The sequence below is a fragment of the Anas acuta genome, chromosome 28 (assembly GCF_963932015.1).
Source record: "Anas acuta chromosome 28, bAnaAcu1.1, whole genome shotgun sequence".
NCBI lineage: Eukaryota > Metazoa > Chordata > Aves > Anseriformes > Anatidae > Anas > Anas acuta.
The window spans coordinates 1,278,895-1,300,355 of NC_089006.1; the positions used below are offsets into that span (position 1 = coordinate 1,278,895).

The following is a 21,461-nucleotide window of genomic DNA, read 5'->3' on the forward strand; positions in this document are numbered from 1 at the left end:
AAAATAAAGAAAGATGAGGAGTGCAGCCTGCTTGGTTTGCGAGGGGGATGCCTGCGGATGCGAGCTGCGTGCCCGGTCTGTGCCTGGAAGAAAGGAGCCATGGAAATGCACCAAAAAGGGCAGAGTGTGGGGACTTGGGGAGGTAGCTGGGTTGAAAGGACAGGCAGGAAAATGCAAAATCCTTGCTTTAGGTCATGCAAATTAGAGAGGAAGCTGAAAACAGGAGCAAATCCAGCCAGGGCTTTAACCCAGAGCAGCATTCTCCTTCTATCCAGTTCCCCCCAACCCCAAAAAACAAACATCCTGCTGAGGACACATCCAGGGCGCCGGTCCCAAACGGTGCCCAACAACTTTTCCAGTTTCTCCAGCTAATAACGAGGCTGCTTGGGGTTGCTTTTAGCAACCAGATCCCTCCTATTGAAAGCATCGGTCATTTTTTCCCTGCTCACTGGTTTCGGTACAATCGTCAGGAACTTTTGCTGAGCCAAGCAGCTAAGCAGCTTCACCAACGAAAATGCAAACTGACGGCGCTTTACCGGGTTTAAAAATAGCAACTTTTGGGTAATACCAGGCGCTTGAATTACTACGAGTCAAGAGAGAAGGTTTTCAGACCGTCTAAAAATAGAAGCTCGGAAAAATTAACAAACCCACTACAGTTAAACTCAACGCTAGAAGTTAAACATTTATCCAGGAAACAAAACTGCACAAAATTACCACCTCAGGCTCACAACTCCAGCCAGGCTGAGCCTCGCCCAGCCGTATATTTCTAACAAATATCCCTGTTCCCGAGCACGGCCCCTGGCAGCCACCCCGGCTCTCACGGGAGCAGAGGATTTATCGAAATTGTGCAGCAGAAGCGGGGGCACTGACAGAAAGCTGCTTTCCAACACCGCCGGGAGATAAAGGCAGGAAAACGCAGCAGGCAGGGCTAACTGCGGCGTGATGCTGCTAATTTCTCATCCCAGCGTCAGGGAAGGAACCTGCTGGAGTTGAAAAAAGGGTTCAGTGCACAGCCCGGAGACAATAGCTCCGCTCGGAGAAGCGGGCTGGGCTCGCTCGGCACAGCTCCTGGCACAGCCGAGGCGCAAACCCGCGCCAAGTGGCGCGGCGCCAGGCGAGCAGAGCGAGAAGCAAACCCAGCATCTCCCAACAGCTAAACAAAAACGCGGGGCTACCGCGCTCAGCGCCGAGCTTTTTGATCCCCTGCACGTTTTTTTCCTGGAGGATTTTTGCTGCTCTTTTTCCGGACTCGACCGCGGAGCTCGGGGACATCGCCGCTCCCCGGGCGTTTCGCTTGTGTCCAGGCAGTAAAAAGGCCACGAGGCCCCCTACGAGTGTTTAAAACGCCAAATTTCTCTGCACGCAGCTCTGAGCGGCGGGGCCGGGCAGCTCTGCGTGCAGGCAGAAGGGAAAACAATTTTGTTTGGGAGCACAATGGATCTTCCTGCCATCAGCGCTTCCGCGGCAGCACGAGAAATGCTGCTGCAAGGAGCAGGACAAACGCAGACGAGCGCCAAGCAGTTGCTGTTGCTGGCTTCCAGCTCGCTCGCAGCAGCGTCCCCAGCTCCCGGCTGCCTCTCGTTTGCCCTTTTGCTTTTCAGCTCCAGGCTGTCACCCCGCTGTCTCCGCTGGCTGGCAGAAAAGCCCTGCCGAGAGCTGACACAGCTCCAGAATTGAAGCCCGGGAGGTCAGCGACAGCTTTTCTGTGCGTCTGAAACCAGGATCAGGAGCTCCCCTCTGCAGGGGACACCAGGACCACCGCTCCCACGGGACGCAGCCCCACCACACAGCTGTTTTTGGGACGTTTTAGGACGTTTTGTGGCACGGGGAGAACGTTTCTTTAATCCAGCAGGGACCAGGAACCTGTGCGCAAACGCTGCTTTGTGGAACGCCGCACGTGCTTCCAACAGGAACCACGGAAATGGGGCACGCCAAGAGGAAGGAGCAGCCCCGATGCTCCTCCTCGCCCTGCGCCCAGCCCTGACTCACGGAGAAACCAAACGGCTTCCCTGGGGCTACCCAGGGACTCCGGAGCCGTGCTGACACGGCCGTGCTCCCTGCGTGACGGAGGTAGCGTTCCCGGGATGAGCTGTCCTCGGGCTCCCCGGGCTGACGCCACCGCCCGCCGCCGTGCTTGGGAGGCTGCTGCAGAAGATTTTTCTTCCCTTGCTGAAGCTGGAGATGAAGGAGCGGGGCTACGACCTGGGACTAGGTTATTGGTTAAAAAAAATAAAGGAGAAGAGCAGCTGGAAGTGGCAAGCTGCTTTATCACATCTGAAGTTCGACAATATACCCGTAACCTCCCTCTTCTAATTGATCCGAATTTTCCTTTAAATGAAACCTGCAGGAAAAAAACCTTTGTTTTGGGATCTGGCAGCAACAAGAGCTGCTCCTAACGCGTTGACCCATCCCCAACGGTTTTCTCCCTCAATGCTGAGCCTCTTCCACAGGTCAGGAGGGACGAGAAGCGAAGGTTTGCGGTGTGTTACGACCAGCTGTGCGAAGGAAGAGAACGTCAGCTGCCTTTCAGAGCCAGGTGGCCCCAGCCGTGAGCTCGTCTCTCCTGTCGGGGAAGCCAGGCTGGCCAGTGACTGACGGGCTAAAATATTTGCAGGAGCTTTTGCAAGTGGGACGCTAGTGCGTAAGGGGGGGACGTGCACACACGTGCCTGTGACCACGCACGGGCTAAACCCAGCTGAGAAGCTTCTCGGGAGCCGGGTGATGCATTCCCAAGGGACGGACGTGCGCCGGTGGCTTTGATGGCTCGCTCCAAGACGCAGGGGATTTGCATTCCAGGAACGAGGAACCTGCTCTCGCCAGTCCTCTGCCACCGTTCCGGCAGTGAAGCAAGCAGGCGGGGAGGAGAGGAGCCGAACCCTTCACTCAGCAGTTTTTAACAGTCCACCTACAGATGTTTACTGCAGCATCAGCCTGGAGAGCGAAGCAGAAGTCTCCTTGCCAATGCGCTGGGGGAATTTTGGAGAAGCGCTTGGAGTTGCTTCCCTGACCCCAGGCAGAAAGCCCGACCTTGGAGCAAAGGCTCAGCAACTCAGCCTGGAGTTTCTTCCAACTCTTGCTGATTTTTAGGACAGCCCAGGGCAAGGCGCTGCCTGCTGCTCCCCCAGGTGCGCGGCGAGGAAAACACTTCACCTGCAGAACACGGGGCAAGGCTTAAACCATGCAGGGCTCGAACAAAAAGCGCTGAGGTTGGAGCGAGGGCCAAATTTTCAGCTCCAAGGCCTTTTCGTAGAACGCTGAGCACGTTAACAGCTTCCCCAGAGGACGGCGTTAGGATTTACAGCCACTTGAAAGCGTGCTTGCTCTGCCACATTGGCGTAAAGGGAGCTCTGGATAGAGCACAAAGAGTTATCTTCGCGTTTATTGGTCTATAAAATATCTGCTTAATCCCCTAAGGACAGGGCGTACTAAATTAATAAAGGATATCGGTGCAGATCACAGCACCGTGCTCAAAACCCGACTTCAAATCAAGCCTGGAAGATTTCGTACGTGCAGCGCAGCCCTTTGTTAAAGATAAACATTCATTTATAAACGAACCCACATACATAACGCAGGCACGCTTTGCCTTCGGATGGCGCTTTCGAAAAAATCAATTACTAAACATTAACACTGGGAAGTGTCGCCAGCACTCGGATGAAAAAGCACAGCCAAGAGGCCTCATCCAGCTCCCTCTGAGGCCACAGGAATCTCTTGCTTGCCCTGCTGACAGCTCGTGCCTCCTCCTCCGGGGTCACAGACATGCCTCCAACGTGTTTTGTCTTCACAGAAAGGATTCGGGTGAATTACAGCTTGAGAGATCTGTGCTGAAAACTAGCTGCTAACTGCCTGAAAGCACCGGAGTTCTCTGGGCCGGAGTTTGTGCTGAAACGCAGCAATCCAATGCCCAGCCCGGGCCCTGCTTGGATGCAGAGATGCAGATAAGTGCATTTGAATTTGCATTAGACACGACAGCTTGACAGTCAACGAAGAGCAACGCCGCTGTAACGAGATCGCTTGGATCAAGTGTTCATTCCCAAAACATGAGAATATTTATTACAGGAACACTTGAGCGGGATGGGACTAAAATTTGACATGAAGAACGCACGTTCTCCTTGAAGGAACAGTTTTCTAGGTGTGTGGGCTGCTGACAGAAATAAAGGAGAGGTGCAAGGGCTCCCCAGATCTCGCCTGGTTTGCCTCTTTCCCCACCCTGTCCCAACTGCACGCCGTCCTGGTAACACGGATTAGGTTGTTCCCCGCCAGCACGGAGGTCCCCTTCATTCACCAGCTCAATCTTATTTACAGATCACCTAGCAACTATTCAGGAGGAAACCAGCTTGTTGGAAAACAAACCCGTCTGCGCTCCCGACGTGGTTCCTCTCCGGGCACACACACAAAGCCAGCCGACGAGTTTCCCTGCATTGAAGCAGCAAGCGTGTAAAATGCATCATCGATCTGAAACGTCTGTAATCACGGCTGATATTTGTCCGTGATGATTAGCTGCTGGTGGTGTTATGCAATGATTTCTCCCCCCCCCTCCCAGTTTCTCACAGTAAAGCCGCTGGGATAGCGCAGGGCACGGGGAAGCTTAGGTGGTGAGATAATGCAGCTTTTTTTTTTTTCCCTGAGCATTACCATTCAGCTGCATGAGCGATGACGACAGGCTCACACAATTTACATTTGGTGTCTGCAGGCGAAGCGAAGCAGCCTCTTGCTCAACTCTTGCACCACGCTATAAAAAGGGATGAAATAATATCTAGCACAGATACGCGCCCTTGCTCGGTTCTCCACCGCCTAAGGCTTGTGTGCCAGCACACTCCAGTCAGTGCCGCTGCAAATTGCCACCACTGGCTGCATTAGCATTAAAAAAAAAATAAGAATTCGGGGTGTAAATGCTCACCAGCCTGCTCCAGCGCCACCAGCATCGACTGCTCGATGAGGTCTCGCTCGATGAAGCTGCGGAACTCCTCGGTGTACACCGTGAGGTCAGGCAACTGGAAGGTGGAAATGGGCATCTCCAGCAGGTGCTCGCTGCTGCCGTTGCTGGAGACGTGGGAACGGGCCAGAGAGACGATGGTAGAGCTGGCGTGGGAAATGCCTCGAGACAGACGTTTTTCTGAGAGGGAAAAGAAGATGAAAAAACCACCTGAACGGTGCAGAAGCAGCAAACTCCGCAGAAGCTGTTATTAAAATCGCTGCCTTCAGCTAGCGTTTTTTGGTCGCCAGAAGCTGAATTGCTCTGACAAATATTTCAGCCACCAGGAGAAGACCAAACTGCTCCCTAGCAGCTTTGGGACTGGGCTACGGGGCAGCGAGACGCGCTTACCTTGCACGATGTCATCCTGCCGCTGCAGCGGCGGTCGCCCCGCGCGGGCTGCCTCCTTCTCGGGGGGTTTGTAGCTGCGTCCTTCGTTGAAGGAGGGCGGTAGGTTCCCCGCGTGCACCTGCCGTAGCTGTTCGAAGTCGCTCAGGGCTGCGCTCAGGTCCCAGTTTTTACCTGGATTGGGAGGAATCACCAGCGGTCACCATCACGGGAGAGAAATCAAGTCAGCTCCTAACCACCCACGCTAAAAGCTAAGAACAGCCCTTTATCTACCCGTTGGATTTGAAGATGTATTTAACCAGGATCTGGGTTTCTGAAAGAAATATAACTCAACGTGAAGTGCCCAGAAGACGTTGGGTGTGCTGCCACCAGTGCCACGGGGGGTGGTTTATGCGTGCCTCAAGCGCACTGAGCTCAGAGAGAGCTGCTGCTCCCAGGGCTGGACGTCCACCAAACCTCCACAAAGCCCCCAAGACCCTGGGTTCTGCCCGAATTAGCCTTCTGGCTGCAAAATGAAGGGCAGGGTCAACATAAAATGGAAGGTCGGGCTGTGCCGTGTCCAGCGGTGCCAGGCAAGCAGCCCCCTGCTCCAGGTCACGCCGAGCGCTGTTTCGTAAGCTGCAGTGAAGATAATCCGCCGTGATGCCGACGCCGCTCCTTTGCTGACCAAGTCGAGCAGCAGACAGCTCTCAGCTCCCCCACGTTATTGCAGGATAACGCTGGAGCAAGCACGACCTCAGCAGCTGAGGGTTCCTAACTTCTCCAGCGCCTGTCCGGGGTTTTTAGGAGGCAGCCACCCACCTCTCTTCCAGCTGACACCCAAAATAAAAGAGCAAGCAAGGTGCCAGCCAGGCTGGGCAGTAGCTGCAACACTTTTCAGCAGGCTCAAGCCATTACAAGGCAGATGAATTATTCAGTAAAACTTATTCAGCTTGAACTTAGCGGAGTCGGGTGAATCCTGAGAGCAGTTCCACTTCCTGCTCACACTACCCAGCGGGCTGGAAGAATATATGGTACTACACTCGAGCCTCTCATGTATGCAATAAATTGACCTTTTAGAAGCCACTGTCTTCCAAAAGCAAGAATATATAGCAAAAAAAGAGTCTACCATATGGCTTACATTTGCAAAAATTGTGATTTTTATGAACACTGTTAATCTAAGCTCTTAAATTTGCAAGTTAGCAGACAGCGTAGAAAGCAAGCCAGCTTTATATATAGTAACTCCACTACAGAAGAGAGATATAAACTGTCAGTTGGTTTATGTGATAGCTCACAGACAATAAAAGAAATCGTTATGCCTAATTCCCAAAAGGAAATACATTTTTCAAGTATTTAAATCCTTTTGAGAGATGTAATTCGCAACGTTTAGTGACTGTCTCCAAGTAGAAAGTTATTTTAAGGTTCACCTTTTGAGCCTTCTTATTTTTTAAATGAAAACCAAAGAATCAGCATCGAAACGTGCACAAAACTCCAAGCACGAGCAGAAAACCACAGCTCACAAGTTCCTCAGCTCGTCCTCAAACTTCACATCTGACTACTTCGCTTCGTACAGCTCTTTTGTTTGACTGCACACTACAACCTTACTAAGGCACACCAAAAAAAAGGAAAGACAAATCTGTCTCGCCTCATTTCCACACGTGGAGTTGTCAATTCCACAGAGACTACAGGAAAAACAGCAGCGCTCAGCAGCGCATCGTGAAAACGAGGCAAAACAACTGTCAGAATAAATCAACCGGTGTGCCAGAGTGGGAGAGAGAGAGAAAATTTGGAGGAATACCTGCTTTAACTTTTTTCCATCGCAAGCCTCAGTGTTAATTCTGAAAGATACCATTAGAAATCCTGACGTGAAACAAAGAAACCTAAAACCAGAAGCCATAAACGCGCCACAAAAGCCACAGCTTTGCCAGACTTCCGCTGCGATGCCGCGGCCGCACGCTGAGCGGGTGAAGTCCTGCAGCCAGCACACGGGAGCTGGGTGAGGAAAGGAATCCTCCACCTGCTGGCCCTGAGCTGGAGCAAACTGCCTGAAGACACGGATTAGAGCAATGATTTCAGGGCTTTGAGTGCCTCGCTGTCATGGCACCAAGAGGAGGAGATGGTGTGGATGCTTCAGGAGCAAGCCCTGGGCTTGAGCTACACAAGAAAAGGGATGGGAGGCAGAAACACCCCCAAAATGAGGTCAAAAAACAGGTGGGAGTTTGTTCTTCAGCAGCAACCTGCAGCAGCTTCTGCAGCGAAGTCAAACTCGCAGGCTCACCTTTGTTCCGAAGACGAGAGGATGATTCTATAGCCGAGGTATCACAGCAAGCATGGTCTTGTGTCGTCTAATTGCATATTGGTTAATTAACTGCCAAGCATAGCCCTCTCTGCTCCACATGCAACGTTTCTGTCCTCCAGCATTACAGCAATATTTACTCACCAGCCTTTTGTCAACATGAACCCAAAGGCAACGCTTGCAAGGAAGCTCCCGGTCCCAAAATTCGGGCCTGGCAGCCTCTCTCCTCTCCCCCTTCCCGCAGCTCCCAGTGACCAAACAGATCACCCCCAGCCTCTACGCTCAACACGACCGCTAACGAGCAAGTTCTCGATCTCGTGCAGGTTGGGGGACAGAGATTTGACATCAGGCTGTGTTTTAGGGTGAGCACAAATGTTCTGCAGGGAGGCAGAGCACTGGAATGCTGCCAGCGTGGGGTGCTGAGCCTCCCGGGGGCTGCCTTGCCTGCTTAAAAGCGAACGGACTGGACACAGGTGGTGATGATGATGATGATGATGGATTTTTGAGCCTTGTCTGCGATTCCTCAGCATCTTCGTGTCTTTTGGGAGCGTCCCGTGACGGGTGCTGGACGTGGCTCCAAAGGGACGCTGCCGGGAGAGGTCAGCGGCTCGGCAGCACGCCGCTCGCGGTGCGGACGGAGAGATAGCACCAAAACAGCAATTTATACGGGCATAATCAAACCTCCTTCACAAGCAGAACAAGATCTACCAGTAAAAGCATGGTTTTGCCTATATAATTACTCCTCTGCAGCTCGGAAAGTACAGGCAGCCTTCTCCTAGTGCTGTGCTTCCAATCCTGCAGAAGGCACAGGAGAAACCCCCAGGTTTTGCCACCGTTCCGGACCGCTGCTGGCAGCGAACAGAGGATGAGCAGAGGGATATCGCGGCTCTCTTTGACACGTTCTCCTTCCAAACATGTGAAATTCATTAGCCGCTGGACGCGTAACGAGAAACCGGGGCAGAATTTCACCAACCACGCTGCTGACGGCGCCGCTTCGACACCTCCAGCCCCGCGGGTCCCTCCAGCAGCCTCCCTGCCCCTTTTTGGAGCCCCGTCACCCCCAGCAGCCCCCTCCCTGCTTTTACCCCCGGCTTTATTTACCTTCCAGCAGGTCTCTGGCCAGTCCCGGCTCTGCCCCCGTTGAGCGAACAAAATCCGACAGGACGATGTCCATAGCCAAGGCCGTGTGCTCATGGATTCCTCCCGGCAGCTGGGGTCGACGGCGCCCGGATCAGCACCTCGGCCTCAATCTAGGAACGAGAGAGCAACACCGCACGCGGCTCGCGTTACAGGGCACAAAATAATTAACCCGGGGAAGCAGCCTCAGAGCTGGCTGCGAACTATCCGATGGCAGGTGCCCCCAGAGGAGGGGGGAATGCCTCCCACCCCCTAAATAACCCCAAATAACCGTGCTGTAGGACTGCTGCTGGCCTCCCCGGGCTTCGCCCTCTGTAGGGCAGAGCCGGAGAGATGCTGCAGACGCAGGCACACCAAAGGCTCAGCAGCTTTGGGGAGGAATAATTCCAATTTCAAAGCGACTCGGGGGAGTCCCTCTTCATAAAATCACAGAGGAACACCCAGGAGGAGAAATGAGGTGGTTTGGGGGCAGAAAGGTTTTCACCTCTGCCCACCTGCCCACACCGCCCGACCCCTCCAGGGGCAGGCAGCCCCGCGCCGCGCAACGGTGCCAAGGAAGCGCCGCAATTAGCAGAAGTCGCCTACGGAAAATAAAACCCAGAAGCCTTTCAGGCACACAGGGCAACCTCCTCTTCTTGCAGAGGAACAGGAACGCCCCAGCCCAGCTCTCCAGGAAGGGGAAACATCTCGGTTTCTCCCGCGCTTGATTTTAACCGGCCCCGGTGCCGCGGACCTGCGGGGCTGTTTCCAAAAGCCTCCTTTGCCTTTCGCAGCTTTGAGAGCCCTGCAGATCCACCTGGCAAAGACAGCAAGGACACAACGGGGGAAATGAGAGTCAGTGGGCAGCCCCGGCTGCAAGACCCTGCTGCCCCCAAAGTCTCCACCAAAGGCAGCCCCCCAGAAATCCTTCCGAGAGCCGATCTCCTTCCCGGAAGGGAACAAAACCAGCCAGCGCGAAGGTGCATGCTGTAAACCTTCCTTTTTAGCAGGTCCTAAGCTCCAGAAAGCCACACGTAGGTGTGTGCTGTGCCTCGCGTTCAGATCCTGATTTACTGCATTCCTCGCGGCACAGATGGAGAGCAGCACGCTCGGCCGAGGCCGGGACCGGGCTAACGCTCGGCGGGATCCTGCAGTTAAAGGGTTATCGTGGAAAAAAAGAGAAATCGACTGTCAAGGAGCATGACCTGCTGGAAAAAACTCCTCCTAAGCTGAAATCTGGCACGTGAGTAAGAGGGGAAAAACCACGTAAGGCTGCTTGACAGCGGCGTTGCCATCCTGAGAGCAGCAGAGGGAATTTCAGCGTTGCACGGATGAGCAAACCCGTTTTCTCCGCTGGCGCCTCAAAACCGCCACTTGTGAGGATTATTCCTAAAGATGGGGCAAAGTCCCTAACGGCACCGACTCCCAAACCAAGCACAGCAAGTGAAACACGAGCTTTAATCGGGAATTTCCTGGCTTTGTCGGTTAAATCCACGCTCTCTAATCACACACTCCTTACACAGAAAAGCTCCTTGATGTCATTTATCACCGGAGCGATCTCGGGGCTGTCGTCATCCCAAGGCAATCCTCAAATCCCACGTTCCTCGCCGAACGGGATCCCCGGTCCCTCGCTGAATGGGATCCTTTTTAGGATGCTTCTTTTTACACACCAGGCAGCTCCACGCGTTGCCGGCATCGCTCTGGGTACGGCTGGAGCAGGCAGGGTCAGTCCCACAGGTGTCAAGCAGGCCAAAATCCCCCCGTACATGCGTGCGTGTGAGCGCACGTAGGCGTTTACGATGCGATTAGGGCAGCTTCCAGCGCTGGCTGTAATCCACCAGCAGCTTCCTCACCACGTTACGGACACCGGGGTGCAACGGCAGGAGCCCACGGGCCCGAGAGGCAGGCGGTTCCACCGTTACTTGTAGGACGCAGGAATTAAGCAAATTAATCCATGAATATTCACGCTTTGATCTTCTTCAGGAAGCCAGGCAGGTCCAGGACAGCATCCCCACCGCACGGACGTCACTCCCGACCCCATCATTATTATAAAGTCCATTTCTTTAAGCCATCCCAGAAACACCTCATAATCAGCGCTCAGCGAGGAAACACTATTTTCCAAATATTTACATTTTAAGCGATTCCAGGAGAAAAAAAAATGCCACCAGAAGCAATGCTCTGCACACCCGAAGCTTTGGCTGTTTAAGGCGTTGTGCAAAGCACCAGCTGAATGTCCCAAGCCCTGTCTCCTGCTGCTATCCACGGCGCTCCCGTCACAAGGAGGGCGTCCAAACCTCCCCGTTTCCACTGGTGAAGAGCCAAAACCAAATTGCCTTAATTCGCAGAGGCTTAAATTAGAACGATTCCCCGCACACTGCCTGGCCATGGGAAGGACAGGAGGAATTTGGGTCGGACCCATCCCCTGGAGGTCCCCTCCTCACCCATGCTGAGTGGAAGGGGAGCTCCCAATACCCAGAGACACTCACAAAGGGTGCTTTGGGACAAGCCACTGTCCCCAAAATCCTTTTATTTCCCTCCTAGCAGACAGCCCCCAGCCCCTACCCGACTCTGAGGCATTTCCAAGCCTTGCGCACCCTCCAAACTTTTTCTCGTTTAATTTCACCGTGGGGCTGCAGAGCAGCAAGGCGCTAATTTAAGACTGTGGAAAGCCAACGTGTTCCCCTTAATTGCATTTTCAGGCATGAGAAGGAGTTGAGAGTAAGGAACTCTGAGCCCTTCAAACCAATAAAAGTCTTGTTTTGGGGGGGAAACGACGGCGTGGAGCACAACCAGCTCCTGGCGTTCGGGGAGCTCGCGCAGCCTGGGACCAGCAAGGCTCCAAATCCAACCACGCTCTTCGGAGTTTCAAAACAGTCATCACATTTAAACACCAGGCAGGAGCGCTTCCCAGCGATCCCCCTGTTGTGATAAGGCCCTATCATCTCCTCCAAATCACTTTTTGGCGAGAAGCAAGAGGCTTTCTCGCCGCTTTTGGCACCGGCACGGCGCTGCAGCCCAAACAGCGCAGGATCGGTGCTCGGATAAAGCAAGCACAAGTGCCAGGCAGGCAGGCACCTTGGGGTAAATGCTTTGTAAACAGCTTTCCGGGCCCAAAGCCATCGCCTATTACACGCAGCCCCATGGGCTATGTACCTGCGGTATCTTGGCAGCGCGCTGGGAAGCGGCAGACACATTTACGTGCAACGATTTATCTAAGGAAGAACGGCAACGGGGTGGCCGTCACGCTCACCTCGCTGAGGCCTTCAAAACTTCACAAAACTCCCATTTCTTTGCAGATGGGGTATCGGTGACACCACCTCTACCATGCCGTGGGAGCTGGGATGCGGAGGCAGCTCTGCCCGGGAAGGATTACATCTATAGGGCTGGCCTCACATCAACGAGGCTTCGCATCCTTCCCAAAAAACTTGCATCGAGGCCCAGAATAGATCTCCGGGGAAGAAGAGTGCCTCATTCGCACTGAAATCCTCAGAAAGATTTCTGTTTGAATGAACAGTCTGCTGTAAAGCTCACAATTGCACATTGTTGTTGGCACCCCGTCGGTAAAACCGCCCAGAACGGGGCATCGGGAGCCAGTGTATTCACCCAGCAGCCAGCGTATTTGGGGGGAACACTGCAAAATCTACACCCAGCTGGATTTCCAGACTCCCAGGGGATAGGAGTTACCCATTTCTGCAATCTGCTGGCCTCTGGGCCATGTCCCTGCACGCAAACAGCAGCAGAGAGATGGAGCGGTGGTGGAGGGATGGGTGCAGTGCCTTATTCCCTTTCCCTCACAGTCAGCTCTGCCTTCAAGTGTGGAAATTCACTTCCACGGGAATAATTTGACCGTAACACAGTTTGGTCACCACAGAATGTGAGTTTTGGGGGCTTTGCTCTCGCGCCTGCCCCGCCGCCTCTGCCCAGCGAGCCGCGGCCCGCGCAAGAAGTCAACTTGTGAAGGGTTATTATTGAGAGGCTTTTTTGTTATAAGAAAGCATTCTTTATTTTGCACTAACACCCTTCTCAAAGCTACACGAGAAGGCTCCCGCCTGGCAGGCAGCAAAGCTGCTTGCGTTTCCTTCACATTTTCCTCTTCCACGGTCCGCATCTCCTCAAAGCGCTTTGATGAAACACCACAGCCGGGGATTATTCACCTCACGACAGCCCCCCACAAGAAGCTGCCCCCCACCAGAAGCTGTAAAAGCACTGACTTCACGGAAGGCTTTCATCCCAATTACTCTTATCAAATATTTTAAGGCCACGTTGGCGACCGGCCTGGCTGCTGCCCTCCTTCACTGCCGCGTGCGGCCTTCAGCCCCGCTCCTCCGGCACGTCGGTGAAGCAACGTGACAGACCCCGGGGGAACACAGGGAGACCCAAAGCAAGAAGCAACGTGACAAAGCTAAACTGAAAACCAACCAAAAGGAACAAAAAAAAAAAAACAAAAAAAAAAAAACACCAAGGCAGAAGGGTCCGAAAAGCCCAAGAGCCAGCCAACCTCCTCCTCACCTCGGCGGCGCCACGCAGCTCGGCCGAGGGCTCCCATGAAGGACGCGACAACCAAGCCCCAGCCCACTGACACCGGTGTCAATATTTTCGTGAAAGCCTGCCCACCTCATTGTAGAAACCACAATGTCCTGGGCTGTTAGGAATTCCTGGAGTTCACCGCCTCTGCTGCCGTGACGCCAGCTCGGAACTATGCGGCGTCGCGCTGCTCGCCCCTCACGACGAGGAGAAGCCTACGTCCGAGGCAAACACTGGCATCTTTCAGGCCTCAGGGTTGCAGTTTTCCTCACAATTTGCCGTATTGCCAGCCAGATAAAACCAGACCGGGTGTTTCGGAGAGCTGACCTTTCCTCTCCCTCAGCCCAAACACCAGAACCCGTAACCTCCGTGCTCCTTTCATACCCCACAATCTCTCTCCGAGGGCCATAAAGATAAGGAATCAGCTAAAAGCTCAGCGCTGCTCACACGGAGCCCACGTGGCGCACGTTCACCTAACTTTCTATTCTCCTTTTTCTTCAGAAAATGCAGCTTTTCAATACTTTGTCCAGCCAACCCCCAAGCAGGCAACCAGCAGCACCTTCGGCAGGTCTGCGGCCTGCGGCTCCTTATCTTCAGCACGGCGTCCCCTGAGGCAGAGCCAAAATATTCAGATTCTGCCCCAAACAGGTGACAGGCCAGGCCTGGACGGACAGGTGATGTTGGAGGCTGCCATAACCTGGAGGGAAGGAAGCGCTGTCCCAAAACTGGCTCCTTTTTGAGGCTGTGAACATCTCCAAGAGCCTCTTCCCAACATCACCTGCCACAGGATGCTGCACGTGGACATGCAATAACGTTAGGAAACCCAAACCTCTGGGAATTCACACATTTTTAGGGCAGCCTGGCATGTCGTTGGACTCACCGAAGGGCCATCGCCAGCCCCCTCGCTTCAGCGGCGTCCCCTTTCCAGCAATTCTCTGAGTGCCCCCGCAGACAGAAACAGCTTTATTAGGACGAGTGCAAAACACCTACCCCACAGGGATGTCACAATATTGCGTTAGCTAATGCTTGTAAAATGCTATAAAAAGCTTAATTAAGCCTCGCCCTTATGAGACACTGGAAGGACTCTCAGGCTTGTTGCGCAGGCAGCAGCCAGCACCGCGCAGCACGGGCATGAGCCCGGGAAGCGTCTATGTTTCAGAAATAATCTTGGGGAAAAACCCCAAAAAAGCATCAAGAGCATTCACCTCGCAGTCAGAGGCAAGGATCCCGGTCAGCATTTTAAATGTTCACCTGCAAAAGAGCCCAAGGATCTGATCAAACAAATAACAACCTAACCACGCGCAGGGACGGATCCTGACGTGACCGAGCACCAGCTGCACGACTGAAGAGCCGCCGCCGCCAGGAGCCTCCCCGGCTTCTGCTTCCAAAGCATATAAAAAGCCCTTTACGACCTGCTTACATGAGGGCAAAGCGTGTGCGTTCGGTGCTGCCACAATAACTGCTCGCAGGGAGCAGATAAGGCAGGAGCTGGTGAGGTGCTAAGCACCCCGTGCTGCTGCCCTGCACGGACGCGCTCGCTGCACCCATAACGTCACCGTCCTCCGCTTGGGGACCACTTCTAACCAAAGCAGGGGAAGGGAGAGCTCACAGCAGGATCCTCCAGGAGGATCTGCAGAAATCACAGCCCCTGGCACCAGGACCAAGAGTCCTTCATCTGCACGGCCGGGCGCAGGCTGAGCTTCTCCCCCGAGCCTGCCATGAACGCCGTGGTGCGAAGTTCCTCTGTGTGGGCAAGCTCCCAAAGAGGCCCGGGTTTAGGTACAGCAGAATTAGTCGCTTGCATCTCTGAAGACCGTATTCGGAAGTGTATTAATTCAGTTTCAATGGGGTTTGGGCTTGTTTTAAAAGATTGGCATTATATTGTGCTCTCTTGTTTGCTCATGCCATTCTTATTGCGCTGGGCTTCAGCAGCGCAGACTCAAAACAAAGCTAAAAGGCTATTACCAAATTATCCCCCCAAACATGAGCTGTTTCTAAAATGCCAAAGCCGCAGGGTGTTGCTTAAATCAACAAAAGGAAGGAAAAGAGAAGAGGAAAGGTTAGCAAACCACCCAGCACCCCTCCTGGTACGCGTGGGTACTTCAGGCCGCCGCACCGAGATCCCCCATCGGGCTCGGAGGCGTTTCACAGAACTGCCAGCGAATGGTTTCAGCCTGATTCACTGTTTTTCATTGTCCTGTCCAGAAAGGATGACTGAGTTCATTGCTACTGGAAATATTTCACCCTGTTTTGCTGTCGTGTCTGAACACGCCGTCATACTTCACAAGCATGGGTCCTCTACCAGCCTCGGAAGGGAACGAGCCGCCAGCGTTAGCTCATGCCAGAGATGATTCCTGCATGAGAAAACCTTCTCCCCCCAGCCAAGACCAGAGGTTTCGTCCCCGCAACCTCCAGAGAGGATTAAATCTCCTCGGCACCTCACAGTGACGCACCGAGCGCTTCCAGAAACTGTTCCCAGGGCTCTGCTTGGCACCGAACCACCCCGGGCAGGACCCGCCAGCCGCTTTATCAGCTCTGTGCAAACACACAAGGGAGGGAAGCACGGGGACACAAACTTACACCTGGACACAGCTCCGCTGCTAAAAACCTCCCAAATTGCAGACATTTAGGAGCCGTCGTATCTCGACTTGCCTGGGCAACAGCTCTGCCCTGTTCCTTGAAGGCCAATCTTACCAAGACCAGCAGCATGAAATCGTCAGTCCCAGCACAAAAGCGGGGTGAATAGGAGCAGAAATGGAGCAGTATTTATTTTTTAGCCGGTCTCACCAAGCTGCCCGTCAGGCTGATGCTGAGGGAGGGGTCGGAGGGTGGCAAACCCACGAGCCCCAGCTCCCGAGGTCCGAACCCGACCACCAGCACTGGAGAGGGCTCTCGGAGGTGCCTCACGTATGTTTGGGTCCTAAAATAAAACGAAAGTAAGAAAAAGGTGTCTGCCTTCAGGGCTCGGGCGTCCGTTTCCCGTTCACCCAAGGCAGCAGGACGCAGCAACCAAAACCACGTAAGGAAACTCCACGGCTTCAGCCCAAGGAAAACACTTCCTTCTGTGTGAAAAGACACTTCTCTTCGCCTTTCACTTTTAAACTCCGGCTTTTAAGTCAACATCTTGAAAGGTATTAGCCACCAAAGATGACTTTCATCCCGGGGTGCATTTGAATTCCTCCTCTGCACTGCCAGCGTTTTGATTTTAAGCCGGATTGGGGTTGGACGGGCGCGTTTCCCGGGCTGGGTGCTGAAAGCTGTTTCCTTACGATTGGGGATGCCAACGGCGAGCGCGCGGGGTCGCAGGGAGCCTCTGAGTCACCGAACGTCAGCTAACGAGGAGCAGAACGAAGAACAGCGAGGCCGTGGGCTACATGGGGGCGAACAAGACCACAACAAAGGCTTTGGGAAGCAGAATTTGCCCGATCCATCGCTAGGCTCACATCACTGATCGCTTTAATTCGCGAGGCACGGGTAGAAGCCTCGCACCGGGACACTCCGCGCTCTGCTAGCTCCCCACCTACAGACGGCACCGAGATTTTTTCACGTTACCTCTGCGCTGCTCCGTGCTCCTTTTCAGCAAGGTCTCGCCGTGCTCCTGCCCCTCGCCGCGCACCGGGACCCAGCGGAGCGAGGCAGAGATTACGCCGAGCGGCCGTGAGTCACACGCGGCTCGGCGCCGTAATGAGCTTGATCCTCAAACAGGATTTCTTGCTCGGTCACCACACCCATAGAAACAGAGAGTGAAAGCTGGGCAGCCACCGCCGGGATGCCTCCACCTAACTCCGGGACGAGGAGGCAGCAAACCTCGGAGCGGGGCCCTCCGGAGCACTTGGGGACCTTTGCTGAGAACCAACGCACGGCTCTTTTGGTTTTTAACAACCACACGAGAGAAAAAAAGCCCTCACCACGCACCTGAGGTGTTTTCAAAGCTGGCTCAAGTCCTGTAAACGCTAAAAAATCACAAGGAAACAGATTTTTTCTGGATCTCTATGCTGCAGAAGGTGCTGTCAGCTCAGGACCCGAAACCCAGCAGCAGCTCGCTGCCACGATGCCCCGGGAGGAATCCCCCAGCTGCTGCTCTCCTGCCCTGCGGGGCTCCCCCGCGAGGTCCCAGCAGCCGAAGCGAGCAGCAGACCTCGATGCGAAGTTGATGTTGCTCCTAAATTCAAAAAATCGACCCCAAAAGCGGCGTTGAAGGGCGCTTACCTGCAAAGCAGAGCTTGCCCGCGTGGCCCAGCCTCGCGGCCGACGAAAGCTTCGTGATGCAACCCAGAGGCCAGAACTGCAGCGCCCCGAGCAGCCCCCCGGCCGTGCTGCCCGAGCCCTGCTCTTTACTTAATAAGCCTTATCAAGAGAGCTCCTCCAAAATAAGCTCCTCGCGTGGCTCCGCTCCAAATGAGCTGGACGGGAAGCCTCGAGGGAGGCTCCTCGCTGCTGCCTCCTGCCCCCAGTTCCTGAGGAGCCCCCGCTGCGACTCAGGTCACCCCACACACACCGGGGTGCCCGAATTCGGTGCAAGGAGCCCCTTTTGCAACAAAAAAAACTCCATGGGACCTCCACAACGGGCAGCAGCTTTCCCAAAACGCTGCTCCTCCAGAGGGCCAGGGCGCAGGAGAGGCAGCAGCGAGGCGAGGGTCGCCTTTTGGAAACTTTCGCCGGGATCCCTGCGACCGTTTTCACGCGCGCGGCTTCCCTGAGAAGCACGCCCTGTCCTATTTCCACGGGCCGCAGCCACCTGCTCGCCTTTGCTCTAAATTCAGCTGCGCTAATTTCGACTTCCAGACGATTCTCCAGCTCGGATCGAAACCCGTGCCCGCAGCAGCACGGGAACAGAGCCGCAAAGCCACGGAAAAGCCGGCTTCAAAGGCCCTGCTGCCCCCCCGCCCCACCGGGCGCTGTTCTTCAGCAACTCCTCTTCCCAGAGGCTTTTTCGGGAGAAATCCTAAAGCCAAAATTTCTGCTCCAAGCCTCCGCTGAAGCCTTGGTGGAAATTTCACCCGGAGAGGCCGACGGAGATATCGGAGGGGCTCGCGGGAGCGGGGCGAGAGCCAGGAGGACGGCGAACTCCTGGCACCAGGACACAAAATTGAGGCTCTGGGAGGATTTCAGCCCAAATTTTGCAAGGATTTGGGCACACAGCTCCTCGCCACCTCCCCCTGTGGTCCCTCAGCTTCTGCAGCAGGCAAAAAAAAAACCCACAACGCGCGCTCGTGTGTTTTAAACACCAAATTTCCCCAAAGAGCAGCTCTGCCAGTGCATTTTCCATCAGGAACATCCCGAATCTCCCAAGCGAGGAGCTTTTTCCTCGCTGCGCTGTGGGGACGACTCGCGAGGGGCAGAGAGGAGCCGGCTGCCCGCGCTCCCGTCCCAACTTTGCCGCTGCGCCTCACCCTGCCAGCTGCTTCCCTCGCACCCACTTGAAATGTCAGCTTTTGTTAAGCTGAAACTCTTAACTCCGAGCCTGGCCTTACAATTAGCACCACAAGGCGGGTTTGTGTTTTTTGTTTCTTGTTTTTTTTTGCCTTTTTTTTCCCCCCTCCAAAGCAGCACACCAAGTTTTCACACCCCGAGTGCCGCCGCTGCTCCGGGGGCTGCGAGAACGGCGAGGCAGAAAACAAACCCCGGCTCCTAGAGGAGAGAAATTCGACATCAGCAGCCACCCGATGTCAATAATCCCAATAAAGTTTTTAAAACTTTCACTCCTCCTGCTCTGCCACTTCAGCTGAGGGCAGCAGCTTGATTTGTGCTCAGCCCCGCGACTCCGAGCTGCAAACCGTGCTCCGAGCAGGGCCACAGCTCCTGGCAGTGCCCAGGGTGCTCAGCACCCAAAAACCGTCCCAAAAAGCCCCCGACACCTTTGCCACAGCCCCAAACCCTCGGCAGGATCGAACTCTGTGTGTCCTCCTGCTCCGGTTTGAGCACAACCGCGGCGCTTCGAAGCCACGTGGATTTCCAGAGCGCTAATCCCCTCGGCTCTGGGCGACGCCAGGGGAAAGCGAGGAGATTTTGGCACGAAATCGCTGCGGGTGAGGGCGTTTGAAGAGCCCAAGCTGAACCCCTCTCCACCTCCGTCCCGTGTCCTCCCCAGGGCGCTGCTCGAGCCTGAATTATTCAGGTCCAGCTCCGCCAGGAGACACGGACACGGACACGGATACCTGCACATCGGGGGAGAGGCACCGCGGCCGGCAGGGACCCAAGCGGAGGAGAAGCTGCTCGAGGGATCCTTGTGGGGAAGAAGGGGGCCGGGGGATCCTCATGGGGAGAAACAGGGCTGGGGGGGGAGCTGGGGGGCTCCTCACAGGGATGAGGGCTCCTCAGGGGCTCCTTATGGGGAGAAACAGGGATGGGGGGGCTCAGGGGGATGAATGGGGACAGCGGGGTGCTGGGGGGCTCCTCATGGAGACAAAAAGGGACACGGGAGTCCTCAAGGGGGTGAATGGGGACAGGGGGGTCCTGGGGGGCTCCTCACAGGGTTGGGGGCTCCTCAGGGGCTCCTCGTGGGGAGAAACAGGGCTGGGGGGGGGGGCTCAGGGGGATGAATGGGGACAGGGGGTGCTGGGGGGGACACACGGTGCTGGGGGGGCTCCTCATGGAGAGGAACAGGGACATGGGAGTCCTCAAGGGGATGAATGGGGACAGAGGGGTGCTGGGGGGCTCCTCACGGGGATGGGGGTTCCTGGGGGGGCTCCTCACAGGGACAAACAGGGACAGAGGTGTCCTCAGGGGGGCTCCTCAAGGGGTCAAATGAGGAAAAGGGTATCCTCGGGGGGGGGGGAAGAAGAGAGATGGGGGCTCCTTATGGGGCTGAAGAGGAATGGGGGGTTCATCGGGGGGGCAAACGGGGACAGGGGCACCCTGGGGGGGCTCCTCGGGGACGGGGGGGTGTCCTCAAGAGCTCCTCAGGGGGAAAAACGGGGACAGGGGGATCCTCGGGGGGGCAAACGGGGATGGGGGGGGCCCTTGGGGGGCTCCTCGGGGCGTGCCCCATGGGGACAACCGGGGACAAGGGGGGACAAACGTGGCAAGGGGGGGGACAAACGGGGCCGGGGGGGGACAAACGGGGCCGGGGGGGGGACAAACGGGGCAAGGGGGGGGGACAAACGGGGCAAGGGGGCTCCTCGGGGGGCTCCCCACGGGGACAACCGGGGCCGGGGACACCCTCCCGGGGCCGAACCGGGCCGGAGGGTGTCCGGGGGGGGCTCCTCGGGGGGCTCCTAACGGGGCCCCACGGCCCCGGGGCGCGGCCGCGCTCGGGGCCCGGCGACGGCAGCGAGGCCCCCACGGGGCCGTGTGCGGGACCCTCCCGGAGCCGGGGGGAGCCCGGGGGGAGCCCGGAGAGGAGCGGCCGGGCCTTACCGGGGGTCTCGGGACCCCCCCCCCGGAGCCTCCGGTACCGGGCACCGGGCACGGCCCCGGCCTCACCGGGACCCCCCGGGCCCGGTAGTTGGGGGCCCAAAGGGGCAGCGCGGACCCCGCCGGGCCCGACCCCAACCCCGACCCCGGCCCCGGCCCCACCGGGAACCGGCGGCGGGGCCCCGGTACCGGGCACCCCCCCCCCCCCTTCCTAACCCCTACGGCCCGGTGGGACCCGGAGAGCGCCCCGAGCCGCCGGGATCGTTACCTGCGAGCGGCTCCATGCCGCACCCGGGGCCGCTGCCGCCGCCGAGGCCGAGGCCGCGCTCCCGGAGGAAGCGGAGGGGACCGGGACCGGGACCGGGAGGGGGGGGGGGGGGGCGGCGGAGGGGGGCGGAACGCCTTGCACCGCCCCCGTGCCCGCCCGGAACGTTGACGCCGCCCCCGCGGCCGCCCGGAGCGCTTTCGCGGGAGCACGCGGCCTCCTCCGCCCCGCCCCCTTCCCCTCCCCCCCCCGGGCAGAGCCAATGGCGGCGCGGCTCAGGCCCCCCCCCGGCGGCGGCGCTGGGCGCATGCGCGGGGTGGGAGGGGGGGAGGGGGGGGGGGAGGGAGGGGGAGGGAGGGGCGGGGCTTCAGGGCTGGGGGCGGGGCCTGGGGGCGGGGCCTCTCTGTAGGGCAGGGATGGGGGCTCAGGGGGGGCTTAATGGGGGCTTAGGGGGGTCTGTGCCCCTGTATGGGGCTTTTATGGGGTCTGTGCCCGGTCTGTGCTCCTGTATGGGGCCCCTACAGGGCCTTTATGGGGTCTGCGCCCTTGTATGGGGGCTTAATGGGGCCTTTAGGGGGACTTTATGGGGTCTGGGCTCCTCTATG

General features: G+C 56.5%; 1 protein-coding gene across 1 annotated transcript in view; it reads right to left on the bottom strand.

The window, feature by feature from the left end:
• Positions 1-21,039, bottom strand: part of OTUD7B (OTU deubiquitinase 7B) — a 31,359-nt gene extending 10,320 nt beyond the window's left edge. The window contains exons 1-4 of the mRNA XM_068662954.1: positions 20,860-21,039; positions 8,697-8,845; positions 5,324-5,494; positions 4,898-5,113 (exon numbers count right to left, since the gene is read on the bottom strand). Of these exons, the coding sequence (XP_068519055.1) occupies positions 4,898-5,113; positions 5,324-5,494; positions 8,697-8,769 (460 nt within the window). The 5' untranslated portion in view covers positions 8,770-8,845; positions 20,860-21,039. The remainder of the gene's footprint in view (positions 1-4,897; positions 5,114-5,323; positions 5,495-8,696; positions 8,846-20,859) is intronic.
• Positions 21,040-21,461: the final 422 nt, after the last annotated feature.